At 48.7% G+C, this 24,883-nt stretch overlaps 1 protein-coding gene across 2 annotated transcripts in view; it reads right to left on the bottom strand.

Annotated features, from left to right (window-relative positions):
- The window catches only part of LOC133214076 (gamma-aminobutyric acid receptor subunit beta-4), a 73,325-nt gene extending 48,702 nt beyond the window's left edge, over positions 1-24,623 (bottom strand). The window contains exons 1-2 of one of the 2 annotated variants that reach the window (XM_061356758.1): positions 23,621-24,623; positions 19,539-19,627 (exon numbers count right to left, since the gene is read on the bottom strand). In XM_061356758.1, coding sequence (XP_061212742.1) covers positions 19,539-19,627; positions 23,621-23,700 — 169 coding nt within the window. In that variant the 5' untranslated portion in view covers positions 23,701-24,623. The remainder of the gene's footprint in view (positions 1-19,538; positions 19,628-23,620) is intronic. The other variant, XM_061356757.1, reaches the window with a different exon arrangement.
- Positions 24,624-24,883: the final 260 nt, after the last annotated feature.

Genomic DNA, 24,883 nt, shown 5'->3' with positions numbered 1-24,883 from the left:
TACTTTCACATTTTATAACGCTTAAAAGTCCCAGAACCTAGAGTCATGTTGCTATGGTAGAAGTCATTCCTATGGCACAACTGCAGAGGAAAGGTTGTTTCCACCCTGCGTCTGCCTGCACTGCAACCAGAGGTGATGGTAGCCTGGATCAAGACATCTCTTCCAGATGTCAGCCTGGTACCTCAGCTGTAGAAAGCAACAAAGACATAGCACAAAATTCAATGTAACAAGTCTCCAGACTGTGTTCTTACTTGGGCAACTGCCCTGTACTGAGGTCCAAGCTCCCTTCTCCACTCCTACCCTAGAATGTTAGACTAGAGCAAGCTTGGGTTTCTTTGCCATCAGATCCCCAACTGCAATAGAGATACAGCCAAAAAAGACTCAAAACCAGGGCAGACAAACAGAGCTTACTTTATCATCCACTGAAGCCACACCAGTTTTATGAACTACAGCCAATGCTTTGAGGAGCCTAGTTGATGCATTTCTGACCACGTGAACTTGGCAATGTTGGCAGAGCCGAGGCTTGCGGTTGCTAAGGGACAGGCATCAGCCTCAAACCTACCCTTTAGCTTAAACTACAGGAGCAAATGCACCAACAGGGATCTTGGGAGGTTGCACAGCCCTTATCTTCCACTGAAGCAGACCAGAGATTCCTTTAAATCACCAGTGTCAAAATTCCACAGCTCCCCTGGACAAGCTCATCCTGCATTTCACTGCACTGAAAGATTTTCCTAAATATCCAAACTGAAACTTCTCTGCAGTGTAAAGGCAGTTTTGTCTCATCATTTCCCCCCAGTGACAGCAAAAGAATAGATCAATCATCCTTCCTTAACAACAGCTTTTATGTACTGAGAAACCATGACATCCCTCTCCTTCCTCCACCAATACTAGATTAAATGCACCTGATTTCTTCAACCTCTCCTCAGAGGTCATGTTTTCTAAAGCTCTGACAATTAGTGCTGCTCCCCCCTGGCCTTTTGCCCATTTGTCTACATCTCTGTTTTAAAGCATGGTATCCAGAAACCAGCCACAGAAGTGAATGTCCCCAGTACAGAGAAAAGAAAAAGCAACCTCCTGTGTACAGCATTGGAGAAGCATCTCCAAACCCACTGCAGCCACCCTGGGAGCTGCTCACTTCGTGTAGGAGGTTAGGGATGCTAAAGGGGCAGCCTAGTTCTTGCCAGTAGAGTGCATCATGCATGCAGGAAGAGGGAGTACAGCACTGTCTGTTTAGGACAAGAGAAAAGATTATTCAAGACAGCTTTGTGCATGAGCCCCAGCATTCCTTGCTTGCACCCTGCCTGTGGCATCACCAGTCTCTGAGATCTCTGCAGCAGCAGGAAAGCTGCTTTAAGGCCTTCTGCTGAGTAAACAAACCCAACCAGAGATATTAGAGGCTTCAGCCACTAAACCTGCATATAGAACAGGTCTGTGCCTTACCCTGCAATGGTAAATACCCACATAAGGCATAAGACCATGTAAAACCTTGCTCCTCATCCCCAGATCTCCAGAAGCCAGAAGACAGCAGTGGTACTAGAGAGCAGAAACAGCAAGTCCCAGGCATGATTGCCCTGCACAGGCTGGCAGAACTGTTTCTGCAAATGCAGGGTAATGCAGGCAGGCACGAAGAGGGCAAGGTTTGACAATAAATGTAACTACAGGATTGCAGCACCTTATCTGCATTTTGAATGATCCTCACCCCGAACAGGATCAGCAGTTAGAATACTGTCAGGCTTGCCAAAGGCATGACTGTAATTACACTCCCAGGACTTTTTCTTTCAGTCTTCTTCCTGAATGAGGGAATCAGTATCCCTTGGTTCAGTATCTACTTGGTCTTTCTGCAGAAAATAGTTTGCCCAAGCTGCTGCCTCTGCTTTGTTCACAGCACTGAACCTCAGGGCACCCTGGCTTTATGTTTACAGCTTAAAACCATGACCCACGTCACTGCTACATGCAGCGATGAGTTGGTTATACAAGGGCTAACAGACACGGCTAGTTAGGAGGAAAGAGCTCCCAGGTAATGAGAGATGCAGAAGGCTGCACATTTCATATGAGCCTTATCACTGGCTGAGGAGCTGCAGCCTGGATGCAACCATACGATCTCTTAAGAAGTCCCACTCTGTGCCTCTCAAACCTGAAAATTGAATCATTTTCAGCTGATGGACTAATTAGTCCTGGGCCATAGATTTTTTAACCCCCCCAAAAGATAACTCAAAGGATACTCAAATTCATAATGGAAGAGTCTTTACCTGCACCCCAGGACAGGAAGGATGGAAATGTTCCTGGATTTTCACCATATAGGAGGATTGTAAGAAGAGTGCACAAACTGGTATCTTCATAATAGCTGTGCTCACAGATCTCAAGACTGAGGCTCTGCTACAGCAGTTAATAAGAGAATGTCTAAAGGACGCCATCCCAGCAGGCTACTCAAGCCAATCACAAAGAAGTTTTCCAACACTAGTTTTCCTGTTCCTTTCCTTTATTTATTTATTTTTTAATAGCTTATGCACAGCATCAGGCACATAGTTAAGTGTTAGCATTGCTTGAGGAGTGAGAAAACTTGACTGTGTATCATGAAAGCAGGAACATTTTGGGAACCACTTTCACCCAGCATCACTGATTTGCAGTGACATCTGGAAGTGCCAAGTTCAGCAGGGTCTTTTAGGGACCTACTTAAACTTTCCCAACAAAATCTAGGTTTAAATATCCATTAAATATTCTCCAACCCTTTTTCCCACTTGGTTCTTCACTCTTATTTCCATGACCTCTCCCCCACCCACAGCCAACACTTATCTTGCCAGGCTCAGCACAACAGCCAGGGACATCAGACACATTCAGAGGCTGCTACTCCTAGCATAGCACTCCATGACATCCATTGGATTTAAAAGAGCAAAGCATGCCATGACATTATGTGTTTGGCCACTGTTACACAGTACCTGAAAGAGAGATGGTCTCATGGCAAGTCAGCAAATATGACATTGCCTTCTTGCCTGTGGGGGAACAGGGAGCTATTAGGGACTTGCTGCTGCTGGGTAATCTCCATGTGAAGTACATATGATGCTTTTCAGCAGAAAGACAAGGCCCTGGTCTCCAAAATATCTGGGGCTGTCAGTACCTGCTACTTCCCCATGGATTCATTGTTGTGCAGGGGCATGGAGATTGCAAGGAGGTCTGGCAGAAAACAGTTTCTTCTGCCTGACAGGTTTCCTGCATTTTGCCATACTTCTTTAGGGAGCGCTTGGCACTTTTAAAGCCGCTGAGCCTGTACACAGAACAAGATTGTGCCTAACCTTGCTAGGTTTTCTATCCATCCCCATCAGACCAGACACAACGTCACCCTGTGCAAGGAGGCTAATGAAGATTTCCAGCCTTTGCCATTCTGTTCTCCTGGCAGCCTGGCTTTTCACCTCATCCCGTCAGATGCCTGAGTTTGTGCTATTCATTTAAGATGGGTTAATACTAGGGACTTCCAAAGAGAAATGAAAAGTTAGAGCAAGCTCTCACCAAGGCAGTGATATCAGAGACAGCACACATTTGATGGAGTATCTGAGGGAGGGTACAACTATAGCAGAGCTCTTGAGCAGACTTTTGGGATATCTACACACTGAGCAAATCAAGGGCTTCAGGAAGAGACAAGCTTTCCTCCAAGCAAGCAATGAGGCCAATTCAAGTAGCCAAGAGACACAGCACTTGCAGAGCAGGCAGAACTGATCGCTCAAGTACTGCTATCCTGTGATGCTCTTTGCAAACACACAGGTTAACCTTGATAAAGGCAGCCACTTTTCCAGCATGTTGTCAAATGAAGCTGTCCCTGTAGATCTGAATAGATACAGAGCATTTTCTCAAGCAAGCTGTGCCTGCTTGTGAGCCAGTGCTGAGGGATCCTTATGGAGGAACAATGCTTTCCCAGTGCAGATGTACCACTCGTTCTGTAACTATTCTAGGGAAAGCAGAAAGCTAAGGAGCACAATCTGTGAGGCACAGTGGATTACCTAATCTATCTCATGGGCATTTTTAAAGGATTAGGAGGTATTAGAGTGGAATATTGCAAATATCCCATGGAAATTTGGAAGTGAGAGAGAACAATCAACTGGCTGCAAGAACACTGTAAAGGTTGTCCCAGAGGTATCGAAGGATTACAGATGAAGCTAAATAAGGGTTGATTTTAAAAGATGTTGGTGGAGAGCTACCCAAGATGAATAAAAACAAGGTCTAAAATATACAGTCTTAAAAATGGAACAAAAGAGTTGACATCAACCCTTAGAGCATCTGTACTACTGGTGGGCTCAGCAAAGCACCTGTACACACACAGGGCTTTCAGCATTGAGAAAAATTACTGACTGCTCAGAATGCCATCTGATCTTGGGAGAGGCCTAGGTCAACATGCAGGAGACATTGATTTTTAAAGCTGTTTCATCCTCAGTGACGAAGATAGCCTTCCATATTCATCTCTCTTGCCCGGGTGATGCACACTTGGTAAGGTTACAGCAAAGTGAGGGAAAATAACTTCCCAGGTGTGTCAAACTGCATATTTGCTCTCATTTACAGACATACACAACTGCATCACCTTACCAGACCTGTTCATTATGAACCTGGCACTACCAGTGGGTCCCAAGAAATCAACTCTTCAAGAGCAGCTTTAATAAGAGCACCAATTCTCAACAACCATTGATTTCTTGAAGCAAGCAACACCCAGCTCAGACCACAGCCAGTTTACTTTGCAGGGCTGCCACAGCCATCAGTTTCTTTGTTGGAGCAGGGTGGTTGCAGAAGGCAGATCCAAATCTGACCATCAGGAGAAGAAGGCAATGCCTTGACTTCCTGGTGCACTGTGCTGCTAGAGCAAGGATCTCTCACCTGCTCTCCCCTTCCAGGGACATTCCTCCTTGTGTCCTCCAAGGTATCCACACAAAGCAGCTCTGTAGCTTTGCAGGCTGCAGGGCACACACTGTGTGTTTTACAGCCCTCTCTGCAGAGCTGGGCACTAGGAAGCACTGCGTTTCCCTGTGGTTACACTGAGCTATCCCTGGGCAAAGCAGAGACACTGAGCACCTCAGATCCGTTCAGCTCTTTCTCTCCACCAAGAGCAGCAGCAGGAGGGCAACAGAGCCCTACATTGTAGACTGACAGCAGATCAACACAAGACAGGCAATTTTTCCCCAGCTGCAGTGTGAAGCATCAGACCCACACGGATCAGCCACCCCCATGTTTTTCCACCTGAGAAGACTTCCCTCCTACCTCTGTCAGGATCCTGGCAGGCAAGCACATCTCCCCTGTGGGCCTTGCCAGTGCAGCCATGGGGCACAGCTCTGCCCTTCTACCTGGAACCTGGGTCGGGGGGTAGACTCAGGAGCAGTGCAGCCCTTTGGCTTTTACTCAGGCCCTCAGAGCTTGTGTTTGCTCAATCACCTTACAGCTAACCCAGGTACTTCTCTGCACGCCCATAGCTACCACTCTCCCAGGTGAGGCAGGCTCAGAAGCCTTTGGCACTCTTCTGCTCCTCATTTCCTACCCTCACTCCCTGGTACCCTGCTTTTTAAGAGGGCAGACCTTCAGAATGGATGCATACAGACACTAAGTATTTTGAACCCTAGGTAAATGTGCAAAAGGGAGAAAAGGCATTTAGTCACATACCCACAGTTTTGCACCAGAACACACTCGTCACAAGCCTCAGTGCAGGCAGCTGCCTTCTACTGCCTCTTCTCCAGCTCACAAGGTTAGCCTCAGAGCAGACCCTCTCCCAGGGCTCCCTCACAGCCTGGAAAACACTTTTATAACCCAAAATGCTGGACACCTGCACAAGTGCTACAAGGTCTATAAACACCCATCCATTTTTAAGTAGGATTAAGGCTGAAACTCTACTGCTGGGATCTTCCCAGCACCATGACATCGCTTGCAGCAACTAAGGAGGCAGGAGAGCAACAAACTACCTGGGAAAACCACAGCACTATCCTCCTATCTACAACCAAACAGCTCCTAATGGTGGTGCTATATGTAGGGTATCCCATCCCACCTCCTGCTATCCCAGTGCTTGCTGGGGACTAATCCAACCCAGATCCAGCCACTTGGCTCCATCACCCCACAGGACCCTCCATCCTCTTTATTCTTCCATGTTCCTGCTGGAGAGAGTCCAGAGCAGGGCAACTGATATGATTAAGGGAGTGGAGCATCTCCCTTATGAGGAAAGACTGAGGGAGCTGGGTCTCTATAGTTTGGAGAAGAGGAGATTGAGGGGTGACCTTATTAGTGTATATAAATATATAAAGGGGGAGTGTCCCGAGGATGGAGCCAGGCTGTTCTCAGTGGCAAACAATGAAAGGACAAGGGGCAATGGGTACAAACTGGAACACAAGAGGTTCCACTTAAACTTGAGAAGAAACTTCTTCTCAGTGAGGTGACAGAACACTGGAACAGGCTGCCCAGGGAGGTTGTGGAGTCTCCTTCTCTGGAGACATTCAAGACCCGCCTGGACATGTTCCTGTGTAACCTTACCTAGGTGTTCCTGCTCCGGCAGGGGGATTGGACTAGATGATCTCTTGAGGTCCCTTCCAATCTCTAGGATACTGTGATACTGTGTGATACTGTGATGTTGCCCATCAGTCTCACTTCTCATCTTCCTGCTCAGGGCATGATCCACTTTTTCAGTGCTGGGTTTCTCTAGCACATTACCAGTAAACATCTGCCACATAGAGGAGCCTGTCTCTTATGTGCACTGGAAATAGCATCCCCATACAACTGCAGACCTGGCCTGTACTTGAGTATGTGACCCGTCTAGGAAAACACTCACACATTACCAAATCCTAAGCCATCTAATCCCCTTAGCTGAAAATGAGCCAAACCAAATTAATTTAAATGGGTTAACACAAGCTTCACCGTTCATACCAAACCCATTACTCTGTCTTGGAAATATTTGTAAGAACAACCAAACATCTGGACTTGTAATCTTTAACAAAATGACAACAAGAAAGTGTTTTCCTTTTTTCCCCCTGTTTTCAGATTTTAATGAGTTAGTCACACCTCCTCATTGCTGTTTACATTCTTGTCTTTAAAGGATACCAAAACACCTAATTCCTGGATAGAATCCAGTTGGACACATGCAGTATGAAGGGAAAAAAGAAAAGAAATAAGACAGCCAGGTGAGGACATGCCAAACTTGCACAGATATTGAAATCAAGGCTGGGATATCCAGGAGCAGGAGGGGACAGACCTGCTGTGGTCCCCTTGCTATACCTCCATGAGATGCTTTTTGAACATTGTCCTTTATCACCCAACACAGCGCAAAATCAGTGGCTGGAGCACCCAAGGGAGTGGGTCAATCCTTTCTTGATAATTTGTGGACAGAGAGCCCTTTCCCAGTTCCTTCCCTATCCCTACTGACAGATCCTGCTAATCCTGTTAGTGCTGACTATAGATGCCCCTCACCGCCATGTCTGCACACCCAGTACTTTCCTTATCCTATGAAGGGCACGTGGCCCTTTAGCTCAGCTTGAAGGCAGAGCTTTGGGGTAGTACAGTGCCTAAGACTTACACTCAGTGACAGTCAGGACATTACAGTGCAAGTATTGAAGAAAAAGAGTACGTCAAGCCTGAAAATATCACGACATTCACATTAAAATCGTGAGTCTGAGTTAGAAATCACGAGAAGCATAGCACACACAAAACCAAGCCTCCCTCTTTCCTAATGTTATACATGGGAGGATATGTTCTTATCTCCTCGTTTCTGGGTCACTTGAATCTGTCTTGTTCAGGTTGTTTTGCTTTTTCCTGTCTCGAGACAGAGAAAATCTTACAAAACTCGATGATGACTGAGGGGTTTTAGAAGAATTCAAGTTTGTGAGTTGGTCACTTCTGAAAGTCTGAGCCCTGCGTTGGTGTTTCCATCATTTCAGCAATGACTGATTTGCAAAGGGGTCCTGGAAATTCAGCAGGTCAAAAGCTACCAGGTTACATTTTACCCCAGCACCTCTTATTAAGAGCTAGAACTAACTGTCAATTGCTCACCAAAATAATTGCTTTCACTCAGGATGCACGGATGAGCGAATCTTGCAGAGCTTTTACATATATATTCATCTCCAGCAATTCATCAACATAATAATCACGCATTATTAACTTGAGTACTCATCACTTTTTTTTTCTTTCCAGCTTCAAATACTAGCAAGGATCTAGTGTGCAATAGGGAAGAAAAACATGTAGGGGAGCTTGTGATGGGTGTTCTATTTTTGATATGAAAGGAGGATAAGAATCAAAATTCAGCTCATAGCCTACCGTGTCCCTCACTTCCATAAATTTCCTATGAAGCTGAGACCCTTCCCCAGAGACAGATTGGGCTTTCCTGCAGACCTCCCCAGAAGGAGGAGGTTTCCTTCTTCATTAATGAATTGAAGGTGACAATGTCCAATCAATGAGCTCCCACCTCTAACGTGGGTGTGCTCCTCTCCTGATGTGACAGCCTCTGATGCTACACCTGCAATGGGCAGCCCCCTTCTCCCATTTCAATGAACTGCCCAGTGCAGCCCCCAGACCTGGCTTTTCCCCTATTACAAGTTTCCCCCAACCTGGAGAAGTCATCTGCTGTGGTCTCACTAATGCAAAGCTCCTTAAAGAAAGAAGTCTGCAGGTGGATTGCTCTGCTATGGCCAGTGTGTAGGGAAAGAGCAAGAAGAACACCAGGAAGCTGCCTGGTAGCTGAGGGGATGTGTTTGGAAAGATGTCCTGATCAGGAAACCCATCCTCGTTCTGTGGTGTAGCTGCTGTTAAGACCTGTGGAAGATGAAGGGACAGTTTGGTGTTCTCACATCTCAGCTGACTGATGAGCCCTGGTCAGGAATGTAAGCACAGGATGACAAACAGTCAAAGGAATCCAGTAAGGCACACTGCTTCTGCGTCATTGCTCTTGGTAGGGGTTTGTCTGTGTAGTAGGTAAAAGCTTTTAGTGGCTGAAATGACCCTGCAGGCTCAGAAACTGGAGTCTTGCACTGAGGCAGGGAAGGCTCTGGTGTCCCTTCTTGCTGACAGCCCATGGTGAGATTCATTACAGAAGCACAAGAGTGAAGGCTGGAACTAGTGCAGTAGGCAGGACATCCTTCCCACTTTTTCTCCTGTATGACACGATCATACACAGTGAACATGTCATCTGCCACATACAATTTTCTGAAATATCCAGCCAGGGATAAAATCCTCAGAATTTCAGTTTTTCTGAAAAGGATGGTAGGGAATGCCCTCCTGTTCCATCTGCCAGAAGGGGAACTGTTTGTGAACAAATAATGCCCACTGCATGTGAGAACCCTTTCCATGGCTATAGCCCTTCCATTTCTCTGCAGCAAGAAGGGGGCCCGCCTGCCTGCTCCCTTTGAGGATTTCACAGTCAAAGAAAAGGTCACGGTTTGGTGCAGGCTGTGGACCACAGCATTAAAGGTGCTCAGGTCTGTTCTCATGAATAAAGGGCAATACCAGGAAGCTATTCCTTGTCCTGCCACAGGTTTTCTCTGTCATCTCCAACAAGCTGTCCCCTCTTTAAGTCCCCTAGATGTAAAATAAACATAGCAGGGGTCCATCATCCCGCTGGTAGTAGGGAAGATTAGTTAGTCAGTGTTTGTACAACACCAGGAGATTTGCTGCTGTCTGTCACACGGAGCTCATAATACCACCTGAGAACAAATCATATTTGTGCATAATCAAAATCACATCCAGTTCAGCCCTTATTTGAGAATCCTTTTTGGCTTGTGATGATGTCCAGAGCAGAGAGAGCACAGCTTGATTTCCAGAGCCTGGGCTGAGCTGGCAGAGCTGGCAGGTAGAAGTATCTTGTTTTGACTGGTAAACTGAGCAAGTTTGACATGGAAACCACTGAGGGAGAATAAATATGGAACAACAAGATGTAATTTTTACAGAGGCCCTTTTCCGACTATAATGGTATTTTGAGCCATCCCAGATTTGAACTAAGAGGTCCTGAGGTCTGAGGAAGGAAATTAAAGCCACGATAGGTTTGGTTAAGGCTCACCCCTGTCACAAGCAGAGACATCTGTAAGTGCACAACCACTTAACAGCAGTATTCCTGCAGGATTACAAAAAGCAGGAGAAACAGGAAAGGGAGGGGGGGAAGATCAGAGAAGAAAAAGGTTTTTATCTCCAACACAGAACCAAGGATAAATGCCAAAACCAGAAGAACAGCATATAGGAACTGCATGGTCAGTGTTCCCCAAACCAGCCTGAAATTCATACCCTGCTCAAAGCAAACAGCAGCTCTCCTACACCCTGGAAAGGAGGGCTGACTGAGAAGAGCTGTTTATTTCCATTTAATGGGAACAGAATCAGTCACTGGATCTCCAGAATACTTGTTTATTATTTGACTGATCTGCTCCTGCTATAGGGCTCCACCATCCCACATTTCTCTTTCTCACATATGTGATGTGAAATCCTTTAATGGGCTTTATGCCAACATTAAGCACATCATTTGCTTCCTCCATATTTCTAGCAATGTGTTAACAGGTTTATTATATTTCACATGAAATATCAAGATATAAAGAGACATTTAACAAACCCCACCAAGGGCTATCCACAAGAACAGATCTTACAGACTTGCACTCCAAATGCTGTCACTACTGATGAGGAACCACCTTACATCAGTTCAGCCTGACACTTCAGTAGCCTCCAACTTCTTTTTCTTTGAAGCAGACATAGGTGACAAAAGTGACATGCACACACAGCCTGTGTTTCATGTAGCAGTAAAACTACAGCACATTCCTTGGCTTTTATGTTTCGTGCTATGTGGGTTAAAAATATCTCTCTGCCTAACTGGGATATTTGGAGACTTAGGAAATGAACAATGCGGATATGTAAAGCTGCTCTGATGAACAGCTCTAGGGCTGTGGGAATATATTCTGAGTAATCAAAAGGACTTGTACTAATGGGTTTTACACTCTTTTTACATTGTGCTTTCAGTGGCAGTCCCTTGAAGGCAAGTTTACCAGCAGGAATAAGCTCAGAAATGGTGAGTGCTCTGTAGATGTTATTCAAGGAGCAAAATGGGTCCAGGTGAGATGGCAAACAGCCTCCTGACTGGCTATAAGCAACAATCTGCTTTTAATGAGTTAATTAATTAAGATACATAGGAATTATTCTACTAATCAGAAAGTTGAATGCATTGTATTCAGGCATAAAAAAATCTATGACTAAGAAAAGAGGCAAAATTCATGGACTAAATGCTTTGTTAAAACACTGATAATACCTTTCTTTTAGAGAGGAATCTCAGATCTCCCCATTAGCCACCATGAACTACTATTGACCACCTCCAGCACTGCTGGAAAGAGATTGTGTCAGTGAGTGGCTGAGCTGCAGTGAAATAGTGCCCCAGTCAAGGGTGAAAAGGAAGGAGGAGGGCAGCCGGTTATGATTATCCAACATGTGCTTTGGCACAAACACGAGAATCAGCATCTCCTCCAGTTCCTGTGAAAGTAAACTGGCTTAATGGATGACAGCAAGACTTCGTGCCCACCACCTAATACCAAATCCAGAAAACAGTGATTGGTACCACCAAGAACAGCTCTAGGCACACAGATTGATCAGAAACCCAAGTTCAATTTGACTCTGGGCTGAAACTCAGGGTAACTCATCTTTATTGCTATCTTCATTGAGCCACCTGAAACTCCCTCCACTGCTTTGTCAGAGCTTCCTGTCTCTGGGGGAGGATAATAAGAATCTTGGGCAGCCATAGATGAATGCACAAATAAGTCCAAGATGCAGCAAGAAGCTCACAAGCTCTATCACACTGGGAGAAGGGTCTAATATTGTAAAATATTATTACACTAAAGAAGTATATATGTGAAATCTATATGGATTAAAGTTAGGTGGAAGGATGCCCACTGATGAATGGATGTTACGGAGCCAGGTCTTAATTGACCAGTCTACAAGATCCTTGTCCATTCCTTTTCCTTGTTTGATAAAGGATGGATTTGCTGAGAGGATGACCCAGGATTAAATACCAGAGGATAGTGCTGGCAGTGGGGTCCCCGCCTGATTTGCTGAAGAAGCTGATGTAGGTATGCAGCGAGTGAGGGGGAGGCCTCTGGCAAAGGGAAGATGTTTGTGTAGCTGAGTCCTGTTCTCCAGGACTGGATGTGTCACAGGGGTTCCTAGTGCTCCTTCCTACACAAGTCACCTAAACCTCACAGGTTTTGGTGAACTCTGCATGTCTCTCTCTTGAGGCACTACAATGAGCTCTGAGATGTGGCTGAGATCAATAGGAGCTGTCCTTCCAATATGCAGTGTGCTGATGCCAACGCTGCCAAGTATTCTGGAGAATCAGGTGTTCTAGCTGGGACCCTGCAGCAGGGGATGCCTTTGGCTCCTCGGAGGGGAGGTGTGACCATGTTCATGCTTCACTGGTCAGCTTGACAACAGATATAAAGCCAATCAATTCTGTGTTGTGAGTGGGTAGGAATGTGAAACAGTCAAGAAAGTATCAGTCCAAGATGGTCTTTGCTTGCTCATTCCCAGGCTTTGCATCAGACATTCATCTCACTCCCGTCTGGCTCAACCTGTCCTAATCACCTGCCATGACCACCTCAGCTAATCCCCATTGTCATGCTCCCAGCCTGTCCCCTGCTTGGATGAGGGAACAAGATCAGCTCCACATGTAAATGGTATCTCTTGTGTGCTCTGTGTTCAGGAGGAAGCAACTGTTGGACCTTGCCTTCTAGTGCACCCTCACAAGGGGACCAAATATAGATCCACAGAGAAACCTCAATTCTGGCTTTTCTGAAGTCCTGAGAGTCTGACTTTACAGCCTCAAAGTCCTTTTCACAGTATATATTTCCTATAAAAAGAGCAAAGTGAAAAAAACATAGAAATTCCATCATGTGGCAATGTGCTAACATCCACATATGTCCCAAGAAGGACTGGATCCTTTCATTTCCTGCCACTTCAGTTAATGAAGAAAGACACAACAGCAGGAGGTTGTCATCTTCCTTCTGGATTAGTCCTGGAGAGGATGTGACCCATGGTCTGAAGCCAGGAGTCACGTAAATGAGAGAGGAATTGAGGGCTGCACAGCTGCAGTTTTACTGACCAAGAAGATCCTATTCTCAGGGACTAAACTGGGACTACAGGCAGCCTTGGTGACATATCCAGCTTTCCTTCAGATGCTGGGGTTTGCAGCCTTCTCCAGACAACTCCTGCCTTTCCTTCCTCAATTTACCCCTTTCCCCAATGCGATCCATATTCACCCCTCTGCTTTCAAATCCTCTGCCCTGCCAGGGTACAGAGCAGGGAGTGTGGTATTTCCTGCTGTAGTAAGGCTCTGTGAGGTGCAGCTTTTGAGGCTAACCCTGTGTCCAGCTTTGGGCAATTTCTCCTGTGTACAGTGAAGGAGATGGCCCCACTGCGGGGAGTGCCTTCCTGCTAAGCCTCAATTCCCTGCCCTGAAGCGTGCAAAAGAGTTGGCTCAAGGCATCTCAGAAGCGTTGGGAAAATTGAATCTGGCTGCTCTGAGATTTAAGCATTTTTGCTACAGAAGTGGAGGGGAAGGGATCTGGAGAACTGAGGACTAAGCCCTGGAAGGGCAGGTTTGCAGCTCCTGCAACCCTGGGACAGGCACCCTGGGATCATCGGGCTGCCCCCTTCCCAGATCCACACCCTGGCCCTCCCGCATCAGCACCACCACTCTGGGATGCTTCACCAGCACCAAAGAGAGTGACCATGGTTCTTGTCCTACCTGGGTTACTGGCAGCCTTGGGAGCCTGCCTGCTGAGCAAGTACCTGCGCCAGCCTTGCTGAAGATGCTGCCAGTTTCATCCTCCAGCATCTTAGGAGAGGAAAAAGCCCAGCAGGTACCTGCATCGGCTCGTTCCCAGAAATCTCTGAATCATTTTGCCTAAAATTTCCCCCCTCCCCTTCAAAAAGTCAAAGCGAGCTGCATGGAAAAAACCACAACCACTGTGGCTGAATCTTATATGCAGTAGAAAACAGGGACCTTGTCAAGAAGCCTTAGCAATGTGTAATACCACCAGACTTGGCTATGCAAGAACCCAAATTCCCATTCCCCCCAGTACAGACCAACTAAGAGTATCCATTTCCCAGACACACAGGGTTGGTAGGGCAGAGCTTGGCCACCCCTCCAGCTCCTGCTGCATCCATGCCAACCAAAGCAGCCACTTTCAGAGCCCTGAGCTACTGACGATGCTTCACTGCAACACTTTATGCATCAGCAGTCATTTATTTCCACAGTTCGATGTTTCAGGTGATGCTATTATGCAGGGAAGGACTGAGGATTTCATCCCCAGGTCCACTAAATTTGGAGTGGCCTTTGAGGAAGGGGAACCCTTGGGGAACAAGCAGGACGTGGAGGCAGGCTGGGTCCCAAGAAGGGTGGAGATGTGATGGAGCAGAGAGGGGCTGACGGCAGAAGAGGCAAGGGATAGAAAGGAGGGAGTCCAGAATATTGAGGTTAAAGCAGGGTTTGGGTGTCAGGGTTGAGAGGGGTGAGACTGGGCAAAGGTGATGAGACCTGGGAAGCCAGGTCCATGCCCCAGAGCACATGAGGAGCAGGACACAGGCTCATTTCAATCCAAGACCCCCTAAGTGCTATTTGTCCTTAAGGAAGTGTGAATTAAAAATAGAGCAGGGAAAGCTGCTGGATCCACAGGCATGAAAACATTGGATTTAGTGTGTAAACCTGAAGGCTTCTCGGTCATTCCTTTTTCAACAGGCTTTTTCAGACACCATGCACACCACCCAAGAGAAACAATAGGAACCCTGCACTCTGGGTGGGCTGCACTCAAGGAGCAGAGAATGCGCTCACATTGCTTTTGGCTAACAAGATCTGTGATTGCTTCTGGGAAACCATATAGGGCGCCTTTCCATCCATGCCTGGGAAATAGAGGCAAGTCCTTGAAACTCTCATAAAGTTTTGGGCTGGAGATGTTGCACCAGCAGAGTGCAGCTGAGTCACGGAGCTCAAGTGGGATCCTCCTGCCATTCCTTCATTTCCCTCTCTACCCTGGGGCAATACAGTCTTCAGTTGCTTGCTGTATTTTTGCTTTCTTTTTTTTTCCTCCTATGGAACTAATGCTTCTGAAAGCAAGTGCCTGAGAGCACTTACAAGAACCAGGATGCTTCTCTGAAAGCTCCCTCTCTCCCCCACCCGTGGCCCTGCAATGCTCCCCAGACCTGATCTGCAGCATCCTCTCCTCATCCAGTCCTAAATGATGAGCATCCTGCTTCACTTACTGTGGTATCATTGTGCTCGCAATATACCCACCGAATACTGCCCCTGTACTGTCCATCCCCAGGCCAGGGTCAGCTGGATTTGATCTCCCTGTGAGATACATTGCCATGACCCCTAGAGCTAAACAGGGTCCCCAGCATTCCCTGCCAAAAGACCTTCCTCTGCATGATTGCTCTTCTTGTACCAGGACAGAGATCTCCCTCTTTAGCAGAACAAAAGCCCTTGTCTGCATCTGTTTTCTACCCTGCAAATCCCTCCTCCAAGGCTGCTCTAGATCCCCACCACAATCCTGGCCAACCCCCTTAGATCTGCTTTGTAGTGACTCCCTGCCCTTTCAGTCCCATGCCATCTCCTTGCTCAGCCCCTGAAAACTGTGTTTTGTGGTCCCTACATGTTTCACAGCTCTTCAACATGGTGTGTTGCCCTATGCCTTGGGGGACTGTCCAGGGCTCCCCAGGCTGGAAGAATTCACAACCTGCACCCCAAGAACTGATGTCCCTGCATCACCTTCAATACCAACTCTTCCACTTCATCTCACCTGATGCTTGACCCCCCTAGACTGCCCCCACTGAGACAGGATGTCTTTCTGGAGGAGCTTCTCCCAGATTTTTCTATCACATCCCCATAGCTCCAACTCTCCTCCTTTCTCCCATGGGTCCCCCCCATTCAGCCCAGCTCCCCAGATGAGCACGTCACGCTCACTGCCACAGCACCACCCCTGAGAGCCGACCTCCTCATTGGCTTAATGGGTTTCCAAGGGGGTGATGGAGAGGGGAGGAGAGCGTGTGGCTGACGCTTCCCAGGCACTCAGCTCGGCCCAGAGCTAACGAGGCATCTCCAAATTAAAAAGTGAACTGCAATCCCCAGCAGGCCTGTCCTCCTTTTGGCATTAGTCGGAGTTCTCTTTCTCAAAAAGAGGACTGGAGAGCAGCGAGTTGCATTTGGAACCATCGAAGCAACATATCCCGGGGATGCTGGAACGAAGAGGCTAGGCTGCGGAAGCATTGGTTCTCTTAGAAAGGTTGTGAGGGGCAAGATCTGCCTCACCAGGGGAAGGAGCACAAATGGTACATGGGAATAGGCTCTTCCAGTGCCTCTACATCCAAAGGTACCTCCTGCTCCACGGGCAGTAACTGTGGAGGAGGCACCCCAGGGTGCAAAGGTGGTACCCTGACTGTGAGGCTGAGTAGGCAGGGACAGTGCAGGGGTGATGATGTGAGGGGAGGATGGTAAGAAGGGAACAATGCTCCTGTAGGAGGAAGATACAGGGAAAGCAAGCAGGGAAAGGGCTGAGGTGGGAGGGGAGCCTGGTTTATTGCTTTTGTGGGTTGAATTTCTTACATGGAAATCATCTGGGAAGGACCTTTCTCTGCCCACACCTCTGGGGTACCCAGCACTGCCCTCCTGCCCCTAAGGCCCTCATGCTTGAGCTGCAGAGCACCCAGGGCTCTGGTTTCTAGAGGTACTCTCTGGAGCAGCTGAGCCTGGCTCACGGGCAGCTGAGTGGTAGCTGCTTTGTTCCAGTCCTCTCCATTCCAGCTGCAGAGAGCTGCTTGTCCATCCAGACCTCTCCATCACTGCTGGGCCAGCCCTGAGGCAGCCCCATGCCATTCCTCCAGGGCACACAGCTCCAAGCAGGACCTGCCACCCCTCTGAGATGCTCTCTTGGCCATTCACAGCTCACCCTGACTGGAATTCCTAGGATGAGTGCACAACTGAGTGAAGAGTGACCTCCTTCCCCAGCACAGATGGATTACACCCATCTTGCCCAGCTAGAAATCAGCCAAAGAGTGGCAGGCTGGTCCAAGTGGAGCACGAGGTGGGCTGCAGGGCAGTGAACTGGAAAACAGCCCAAGGTGCTGGAAAGGGGGTTCAGCCCAGTCCCATGCACCCCTGAGAGACATACACACATGTTCTAGGGTTTTGCTCAAAGTGTGCCTTTTTCAGCTGCACTCAGTTCACTGGGGGGAGATTTGCCATCTTCACAATAGGGCTGTTGGATGACCTAGAAGCCACAAAGGCTTCTAGATCCTGGCATGATCCCACATGATTTCTCCTGGCAACGGATTTGGCCCATAATCACAGAGAACCGGTGAGCACTGGGGATAGCAGTTGAGAAACAAAACTTGCCCCCCTTTCCCCATGGCTTAATGCTTGCCCAGCTTTCAGAATCACCTTTCAACACACCCTCAACTGTAAATGCTGCAGGGAATATTTTGACCAGATAAGCTTATCGTAACAAGAAAGGGGACTAGATGTGCCAAAAGTGAGGGCATCCCTGCACACCAAGCACCAAAGGCATGGGCACTGATGCTTCCAGCCAGGACTTTGCACTCATAAGCAAAGAGAAGGACAAGAAAGGGTGAAAGGCAATGGTGAGATGAGTGCAGGAAAGGGGGTTGACATCATCTTTTTATTTCTCTGCTTAAGTGAGTGAAAATGCAGCTTGTACTTTGGGAATTCAAAGTAGAATCAAATAAAATGCAATGGTTGCCCAACAACATGCACTTTACAGCCAGGAAGGATGCTGAGCCCAGCCTGTTCATCGCACAGACCCATGCAGGGTCAGCAGCACTGCCCCGAGCCCTGTGTGCCCTGCCCAGGTTGAGGGAAGGGGTGTCTGTGTCCTGGGTACTGCAGGCACCTGCCATCAGAGCACATAGGCTGTGAAATGCACCTGCACTGATGGACCTGTATCCCCATGGCTCCTCACTGCACCCCTCTGCTCTGTGCCTCCGCTGAGCTGGACCACCTACTGTTATTACTGTATCAGAATCATCTCAGTGGCTTACAAGATGGTTTTCTTGCAGTTTTTATGTCATCTCTGCAGTTCTCCCCCTCATAAAATGTGACTGCACCAATTCCTGTGATTGGGACTGTTGAGCTAATAAGGACATCTCATGTTTCTTAAACAGAGCTAATAAATCAAATACACCTGTATCCCATGTCCAAAGACGACAAGGGAGTGGGGGGATCCCCGTTTCCTTGCAGAGCACTGCAAGCCCCTCTGAAATGGTTCCCACTGCACTGAAGTGACCTCCCAGATGCCCCTGAGCACTACAGAGGTATGAACATCTCCCAAAGCCTACAGCCCTCCATGAGGCCAGGCTCCAGCAGCTCCCAGTGCTGCCACCTGAAAGCCCCTGTTCCATCCCAGGGGAGAGTGTGCTGGGGACTGTGTGCATGAGGGGGGAAGGCAGCCTCTCATGAAGGGTAAGGGACCATCAGTGGATGGGGGCAAGTTTGAGTAGGTTGAAGGGAGACCAGAAGCTTCAGGGAGAGAGAGGTTTGTTCATGGGGTCACGAGAAACTGGAATACACCAGGGTGATGTCAAAATCTGATGAAATCAGTGGCCATATTCCTCCACCCCCTGCTTCAAGGAACTCTGGATTAGACCCCTTGAGAGAAAACTCCTCCCTTGTATCACCGTGGAACTGGCCCTGGCATCTCTCCTCCTTGTGAGCAAAAGCATGAATCTGCTACCCAGCAGGCATCTGGAGAAGGACACCTCTACGTGGTTCCTGTCCTCCTGCAGGCTGAAGATCTCCCAGTCCCACACATCTCCTTGTGAGGAGGAAAAAGCATTGCACAGAAAAGACTGAGAACAGCCAAGCTCGGCAGGCTGGAGACAGAAGTCCTCCAAACCCCCCTCCCTGTGCTGTCAGCTGTGGTTTTCCACTGCCTGCTCCTCTCCAACAAATGGTCCTCAGCAGTACCCAGGAGTATGACAGGACCCAATGTTTATCCACCAGGATAACAAAGAGAAGGCCCTTCCCATTCTCCTTTTTGCTTGCAGGACTCAAGAGAGGAGCTGCAGATCCTTGCATCTCCTACTGAATAGCAGCCAGGACACCAGCTCCCGGGGAATATTTTATCCCATATTGTTGCTTGAAGGGGCAGCCTGGCAGAGCAACCAACAGACCAATGTTCACCCCAGCCCTCTGCAGGGAAAAGAGCTAAAATAAATGGCAATGGGAACAGAAGTGGAGGAGGGATGACCTGGAGTCTGTGATGGAGGGAAGTTTGGAGTAAAGGAAAAGCAGGGTGTCTGTCCCAGCAAAATGTTCCCAGGGACATCACGCTATGGACAACCCAGTTGTGTGCAGGAATGGGTGATGGTAGGAGGAGAGGAGCCAGTGAGAGGAAGAAAACCAGGAGAGAAGAAGGAAAGGTGAGGGAGAAGGCAAGAAGGAGTTGAGGGCTAGCAAAGGAAGGGAGGAGATGTCAGGTGGGAGTGTTTCATGAGGCCAAGCTGGCAGCATGGACACAAGACAGGCCCTGTGCTCTGCTCGCTGTGACCGGCCATCACCATACCTCCAAAGTCAGGCCTGAGGCGGACGTCATAGCCCTTCAGCAGTTTGTCCACAATCTCTTTCACCACAGAAATATTCCCAGTGGATGGGCTGAAAGACAAAAGAAGAGAGTCCTCGTCATCCCTTGTGCCTTCCTGGCTGGGCAGGATCTCCGCAGCATCCCCGCAGCATCCCCTCAGCATCCCTCGCTCCCCTTGGCACCAAAGCTCCTGTGTGTGCTACAGACACCCAGCTAACTCATGTTGAATGTCCCTGCACAGGTCTTGGCCTGTACATGAGCCCCAGTGGGCTGCTAGGGCTCCTAAGCTATCCTGGGGAGTGGCACAGGAGTCTCAGCAGCAGTTTGGCTCTTCTGTGGCTCACCCTGACTCCTGGGTACCACGAACGCCATCACCCTGCGCTCCGGCCCAGTGTGTGCCTGCATCCCAGCAGTGCCACCAGGCTGGTGCACCCCTCAATGTGGGCACCACTCACCACACTCATGGTGGCCAGTGTCCTGGCCACTGACCCACACATTTGTGGTGCCTCACTGTGCCTTTCTCATGGGTGGGTGCACACACACACACACACACAGAGGCAGAAATTGTCTTTTCTGTTCCACCAAGATGTGCATTGGGTAGCTCCAGCCCCATTTTTGCAGAGCTCGCTCCCTTTTGTCTTCCATACTGGGCCTTTGTTCCTGGTCTCACCCTGCACAGCATGGACTGGTCACACAATGAGGTCTCAACTACATGAGTGCCCCCCAGCAGTCACCCTGCACTGTCACACACCCCAGTGCAACCTCTGCTTCTCAGTACACCCAGGTATTTCTTCGTATCATTGAAGTAAAGGAAAAAACAATGCTACTTTAGTCCTATGTCCTCAACATACAGCTGATCTTTGGCGTGTAAAAATGCCTTTTCTGTCACTCAGCATCATTGTGGCTTCTTAGCAACATGAATCAAGAGACAGAGGCAGGGGAGAAGAGTCCATTTTTCCCTCTTTGTGCCAGAGTAGCGATCCTTTCCCTGCCGACCCCATGACTTGCACACAGGAGGGGCATCTGTCCTCCCTAACACTGATCCAGCCATTTCAGAAAGAAGGGAGCTCCTTCTAAAAACAGCCCAAGAGCCAAAGCAAAACTGAAGGTGGGAAACCAGAAAGCAGAGGATGCTAAAAATATTGAACCTATTCAGCGCTGCAGGGTATATAGGTTTTCTGCCTGAATACCCAGCCTCTCTGCCACCCTCATTCCCTGCTTTGCATGAGAATAGAGACCCTGCTGGTGACAACTGCTGCTCTTTGCAGTCACCCACAACAACAGCATGTCTCCCTGTCAACACCACCTCCCACATCCATCCAAGTCAAGCTGGAAAGCTGCACCATAGCACTACCACTGCCAGCCAGCCCCGTGCCTCACTGGACACAGGGGTTTGCAGTGACATGTCCGTGTGTCTGCACACGCATAGACAGACAGATGTGCTCTCCTGATGGTGCGAAGGATGTTTGGACTCCTTCCTATGCGCACAGAGATACAGACACATGAAGGTGCTGGAGCTCGAAGCTACAGCTGTGATCAGTGCACAAATGTGCGCACATGTATGTGATGATACACAAGTCTGTGTGAAGGTGACTGTAGGTGCAGATCTTGCTTGGGTTATGGAAGCGTTCAAGGCCAGGTTGGATGGGGCTTGGAGCAACCTGCTCTAGTGGAAGGTGTCCCTGCCCATGGCAGGGAGGTTGGAACTGGGTGAGCTTTAAGGTCCCTTCCAACTCAGTCTCTCCATACAGGTGTAGGTGGAGGCATGTGGGACCACTGAGAAGTTCTGGCATGCGTTAAGGTTCTGGATGCACAAGCTGTGTATGTGCAGGGATTTCTCAACAGAAGAGGGATGTGCAAATGTGAGACAGCACACTTCCCAGGCCCAGTTTTGGTTCATGGACAAACCATTCAGCTCAGCGATGGAGGCTGTGTGCGGGGAGGAATGTTTGAGCAACATTCCTGAGTGTGCAACTTAGAGGGGTACAGCTCTTCACTGCATTGCTTTAATCACTGTAAAAAGGCCAGAGAGGGGCACACAGGTGGACATCTTCACCACACTGTGTCTAGGCTGGCAAGGCCCACTTCACCTGTGGATCTCTATGTAGGTTTGTGAGGTTTTGCAACATGCTTATATATACATGATCACCATGGATGGATAATGTGCACCAGTATCTGTTCATCTCTAGACAGTCATTCCCAGGTACATAGATTTCCATAGTCATAATTTCCATATTCATCATATAGACACTGTATTTCTCAAGGGATTTAGACACTTCTGTAGAGCTTCACATGGGACATAAACTCAGGAAGCAGTGTCACCTCCTTAATACAGGCAAGGAAAGTGAGACAGAGGCAGTAACCAATGTGCCAGGGGCCCTGCAGAGCGGGGCAGTGGGAAGAGAGATATAGGGCCTCTTTCCTCCTCACCAGCTACAAGTTGGCCCAGTGAGGACATACACTGCCACCCTGAACAAGGGCAAGGCCTCTTGCCTGTTGGTGCTATTTTTGATCCAAAAAGCCATGTCCGCCCTGCTGAAGAGGCAAACCCAGCTGCGAGCAAGCAGCTGCATTTAAGTGCTATTCCTGGCAAATGTGGGTCTGCATCCGCTCAGGGAGCACATTCATCCAGCCTGTGAACTGGATTTTTCAATGCTGTGTCCCTGACTCTCTGTGGGTGTGCGGGTGCTTTGCATATGCACATACACTTGCAGCCAAACGTCTACATACATGTGCACTGTGCTGCTGGCTGGGATGTGTGGGAGCAGCTGAAGGCATGTGCACATGGGAGAGTGTTTTGTCTCCGAGGTGTACAGATTATACGTGCAGACTACAGGTGAATAGCAGCCCTGGACATAAGCAGATATAAACACACATGCAAGGTCATGTCTGAGCAAAGGCTTTTGATATGGGCATTGCTTGGACACTGCCTCTTAAGCATGCTGGTGTATGTGTCCATACACAGTGGAACCAGGCATGAATGGTGTGGGTAAGGTGGGCATGGATCTGCGCATGTGCATGTTTATAACTATGGGAACATAAATCTTTGTATATAGAGATCTGCAAGGGACCTGCGTGTGTGTGCGTCGGGAACACACTGCTCAGCGTGCCTGGCTGAGCAAGGAAATGCCACAGCTCCCCTCCCAGCAGGCTTCATGCACACCGTCATCACAGAGGTACAAACCCACCTGCATGTGTGAGCAGGGAGGGCGAGGAGGAGTAGGCAGTGCTACTCCTGTGTGTGAAGGCAGTGGATAAATGCCTGTGTCGGAGCAAACAGGTGTTCTCCGTACACCTTGTCCGGTCTGGATGGGTGCCTGGATCACTCGGAGTGCTCCAGGCATCAACCAGGAATTGCTGCAGCTTGAGTATGCAGGGTATTAGTGCAGATTTACATGCCTACACGCAGAGCAGGTCAAGCGTGCTGTACTCTGTAGGTGTGTTGTGAGACACATGTGTGTGCATCCGAACAGGCATGGATGAATGCGCACATGCAGGGATGTATCTGAACGCCTCGCACCCACAAATGATGATGTTGCATGCCATAAACCTGCAGGGAAGCACAGACATCGCCTCCACTACACCGCAGAGCCAGGGCTGTGTTACAGGCTGGATGTGCGTGTGTGCTGTATGTGTGCTCTGTGTGTGCAGACACAGGCACAGCCAAGGCAGCCCTGTGCAGGGTGCGTATGCACACAGCTCGGTGCCATGCACTCCTTCAGCTCCCGCAGACACCATGTTACACAGCAAAACGTTTCATTTTGCCATTTTCCCCCAGGTCACGTACTAGGGTGAAGGGGGGGGGGGGGATGCGCTGCAAGTGGGCTGCGAGGTGGGTTCCATCTGCAGAAAGCCTGTATCACATCTCATGTATGAGCATCCCTCCTCCTCCTAAAATGACACGGGCTGGGAAATAACAACAGCAGGCAGCAGAGGAAGTGATTTGGGGAAAGAGCCCCCCCCTCCCCTTTCCCCTGTACGGATCGATGGAGAAAACCCCAAACCAAACAAACAAACCCTGGATCAGCCCCCCTGTCCCTGCAGCTTGGGATCGCAATCCTTACCTTTGCGCACAGCAGGCGAGACAAAGAGCTGCTAAAGCAGAGACAATTCCACTCAATCTGTCTGCCTGAAATGTCCACATTTCCACAAAGACGAAGGAGGAAAAAAAAAATCTTTGGAGGGGAGGGGAAAGAAGGATGGATCTTCTGAAATCCCCCTCCAAAAAAAGGGGGGGAGGCAAAAAGAAACCAACCCCCCCCCCCCCAGGCAATGATTTCCTAGAGAAAAAGAATAATGAAAAATATCCTAAAAAATAGGGGGGAAAAATATCCCCCCCCCCCCCCCCTCCTTCAGTGCCAGTCAAAGAATTCGGTTCTTCTTCCTTTCAGCATCCTCTCAACAAGAGACATCCTCTGGCAACGGAGAAAATCCCAAGAGAAAGAAAAATAAAATGCCCCAAAATGGGCTCAGCAGAGCACAAAGCGGAATCTCACAGGTACGAGGGAGAGGGGGAAAAAAGGAGAAAAAAAAAGGAAAATTAAAAAAAAAAAAGAAAAAGAAAAAATAACTCAACGTCCCCCGAGCACTCCACTTGGATTATTTTTCCTCCTGCTCTTTTGCCATCCGGTTCTGCAGATGTTGCATGGCTCCTGCTACCCACCTTCAGAGGAGAAGGAGGAGAAAGTGTGTGTGTGTATGTGTGTGTGTGCGTGTGTGTGAGGGGGGAGGCGTGCGTTATCTAGCAATATGATTTTATTCTGGATTTTACCTACTTGCTCCCCCTTCCCTCTTCATTTTCCGAGGGTGAAAGGGAAGCAACCCAGCCCCACCGTGCAGTTCTTTTATTATAGGGAAATCTCAGCCTCGTCACTTGGAAGGTTTGGGGCTTTTTCTAAAAGGGTTAAAGAAAAGGAAAAACAAATGCAACCCAGAAAAGAAATAAATAGCTCTATGCATGTGTAGAAAATGAATAAATCCCTGTCCGCAGAGAGAGCTGCTCTCCGAGGGAGGACTGGATGTCTCCCTAGTGCTGTTGCCGCAGCTCCTGTGGAGTTTCGCTGCTCATTGCAAAGTCACAAGAGGAGGGGAGGAGAGAGAAGGGAGTTTGTGGATGGGGAGGGGGACACTGACAAACTGGAATCCTGACGTCATGGCTGACAACATTAACCCCTGCTGCCTTGCAGAGGGGATTTTTTCTTTCTCTTTTAACCAGGGGGGCGTGAGCAGGGAAGAAGATGGGAAAGGTGATGGCATTTGGGCAAGTGGGGGGACATGCCTCTGAAAGAGCAGCTCAGCTGCAAGCGCTGATGGGTGCTGTGGTCCCT

This window comes from Neopsephotus bourkii, unplaced genomic scaffold (genome assembly GCF_033783945.1).
Source record: "Neopsephotus bourkii isolate Nb327-2 ecotype Australia unplaced genomic scaffold, CSIRO-AGI_Nbou_v1 NB_867, whole genome shotgun sequence".
Taxonomy (NCBI): domain Eukaryota; kingdom Metazoa; phylum Chordata; class Aves; order Psittaciformes; family Psittacidae; genus Neopsephotus; species Neopsephotus bourkii.
The sequence above is the reverse complement of the archived record's forward strand: the minus strand, read 5'-3'. Positions and strand labels throughout refer to the sequence as shown.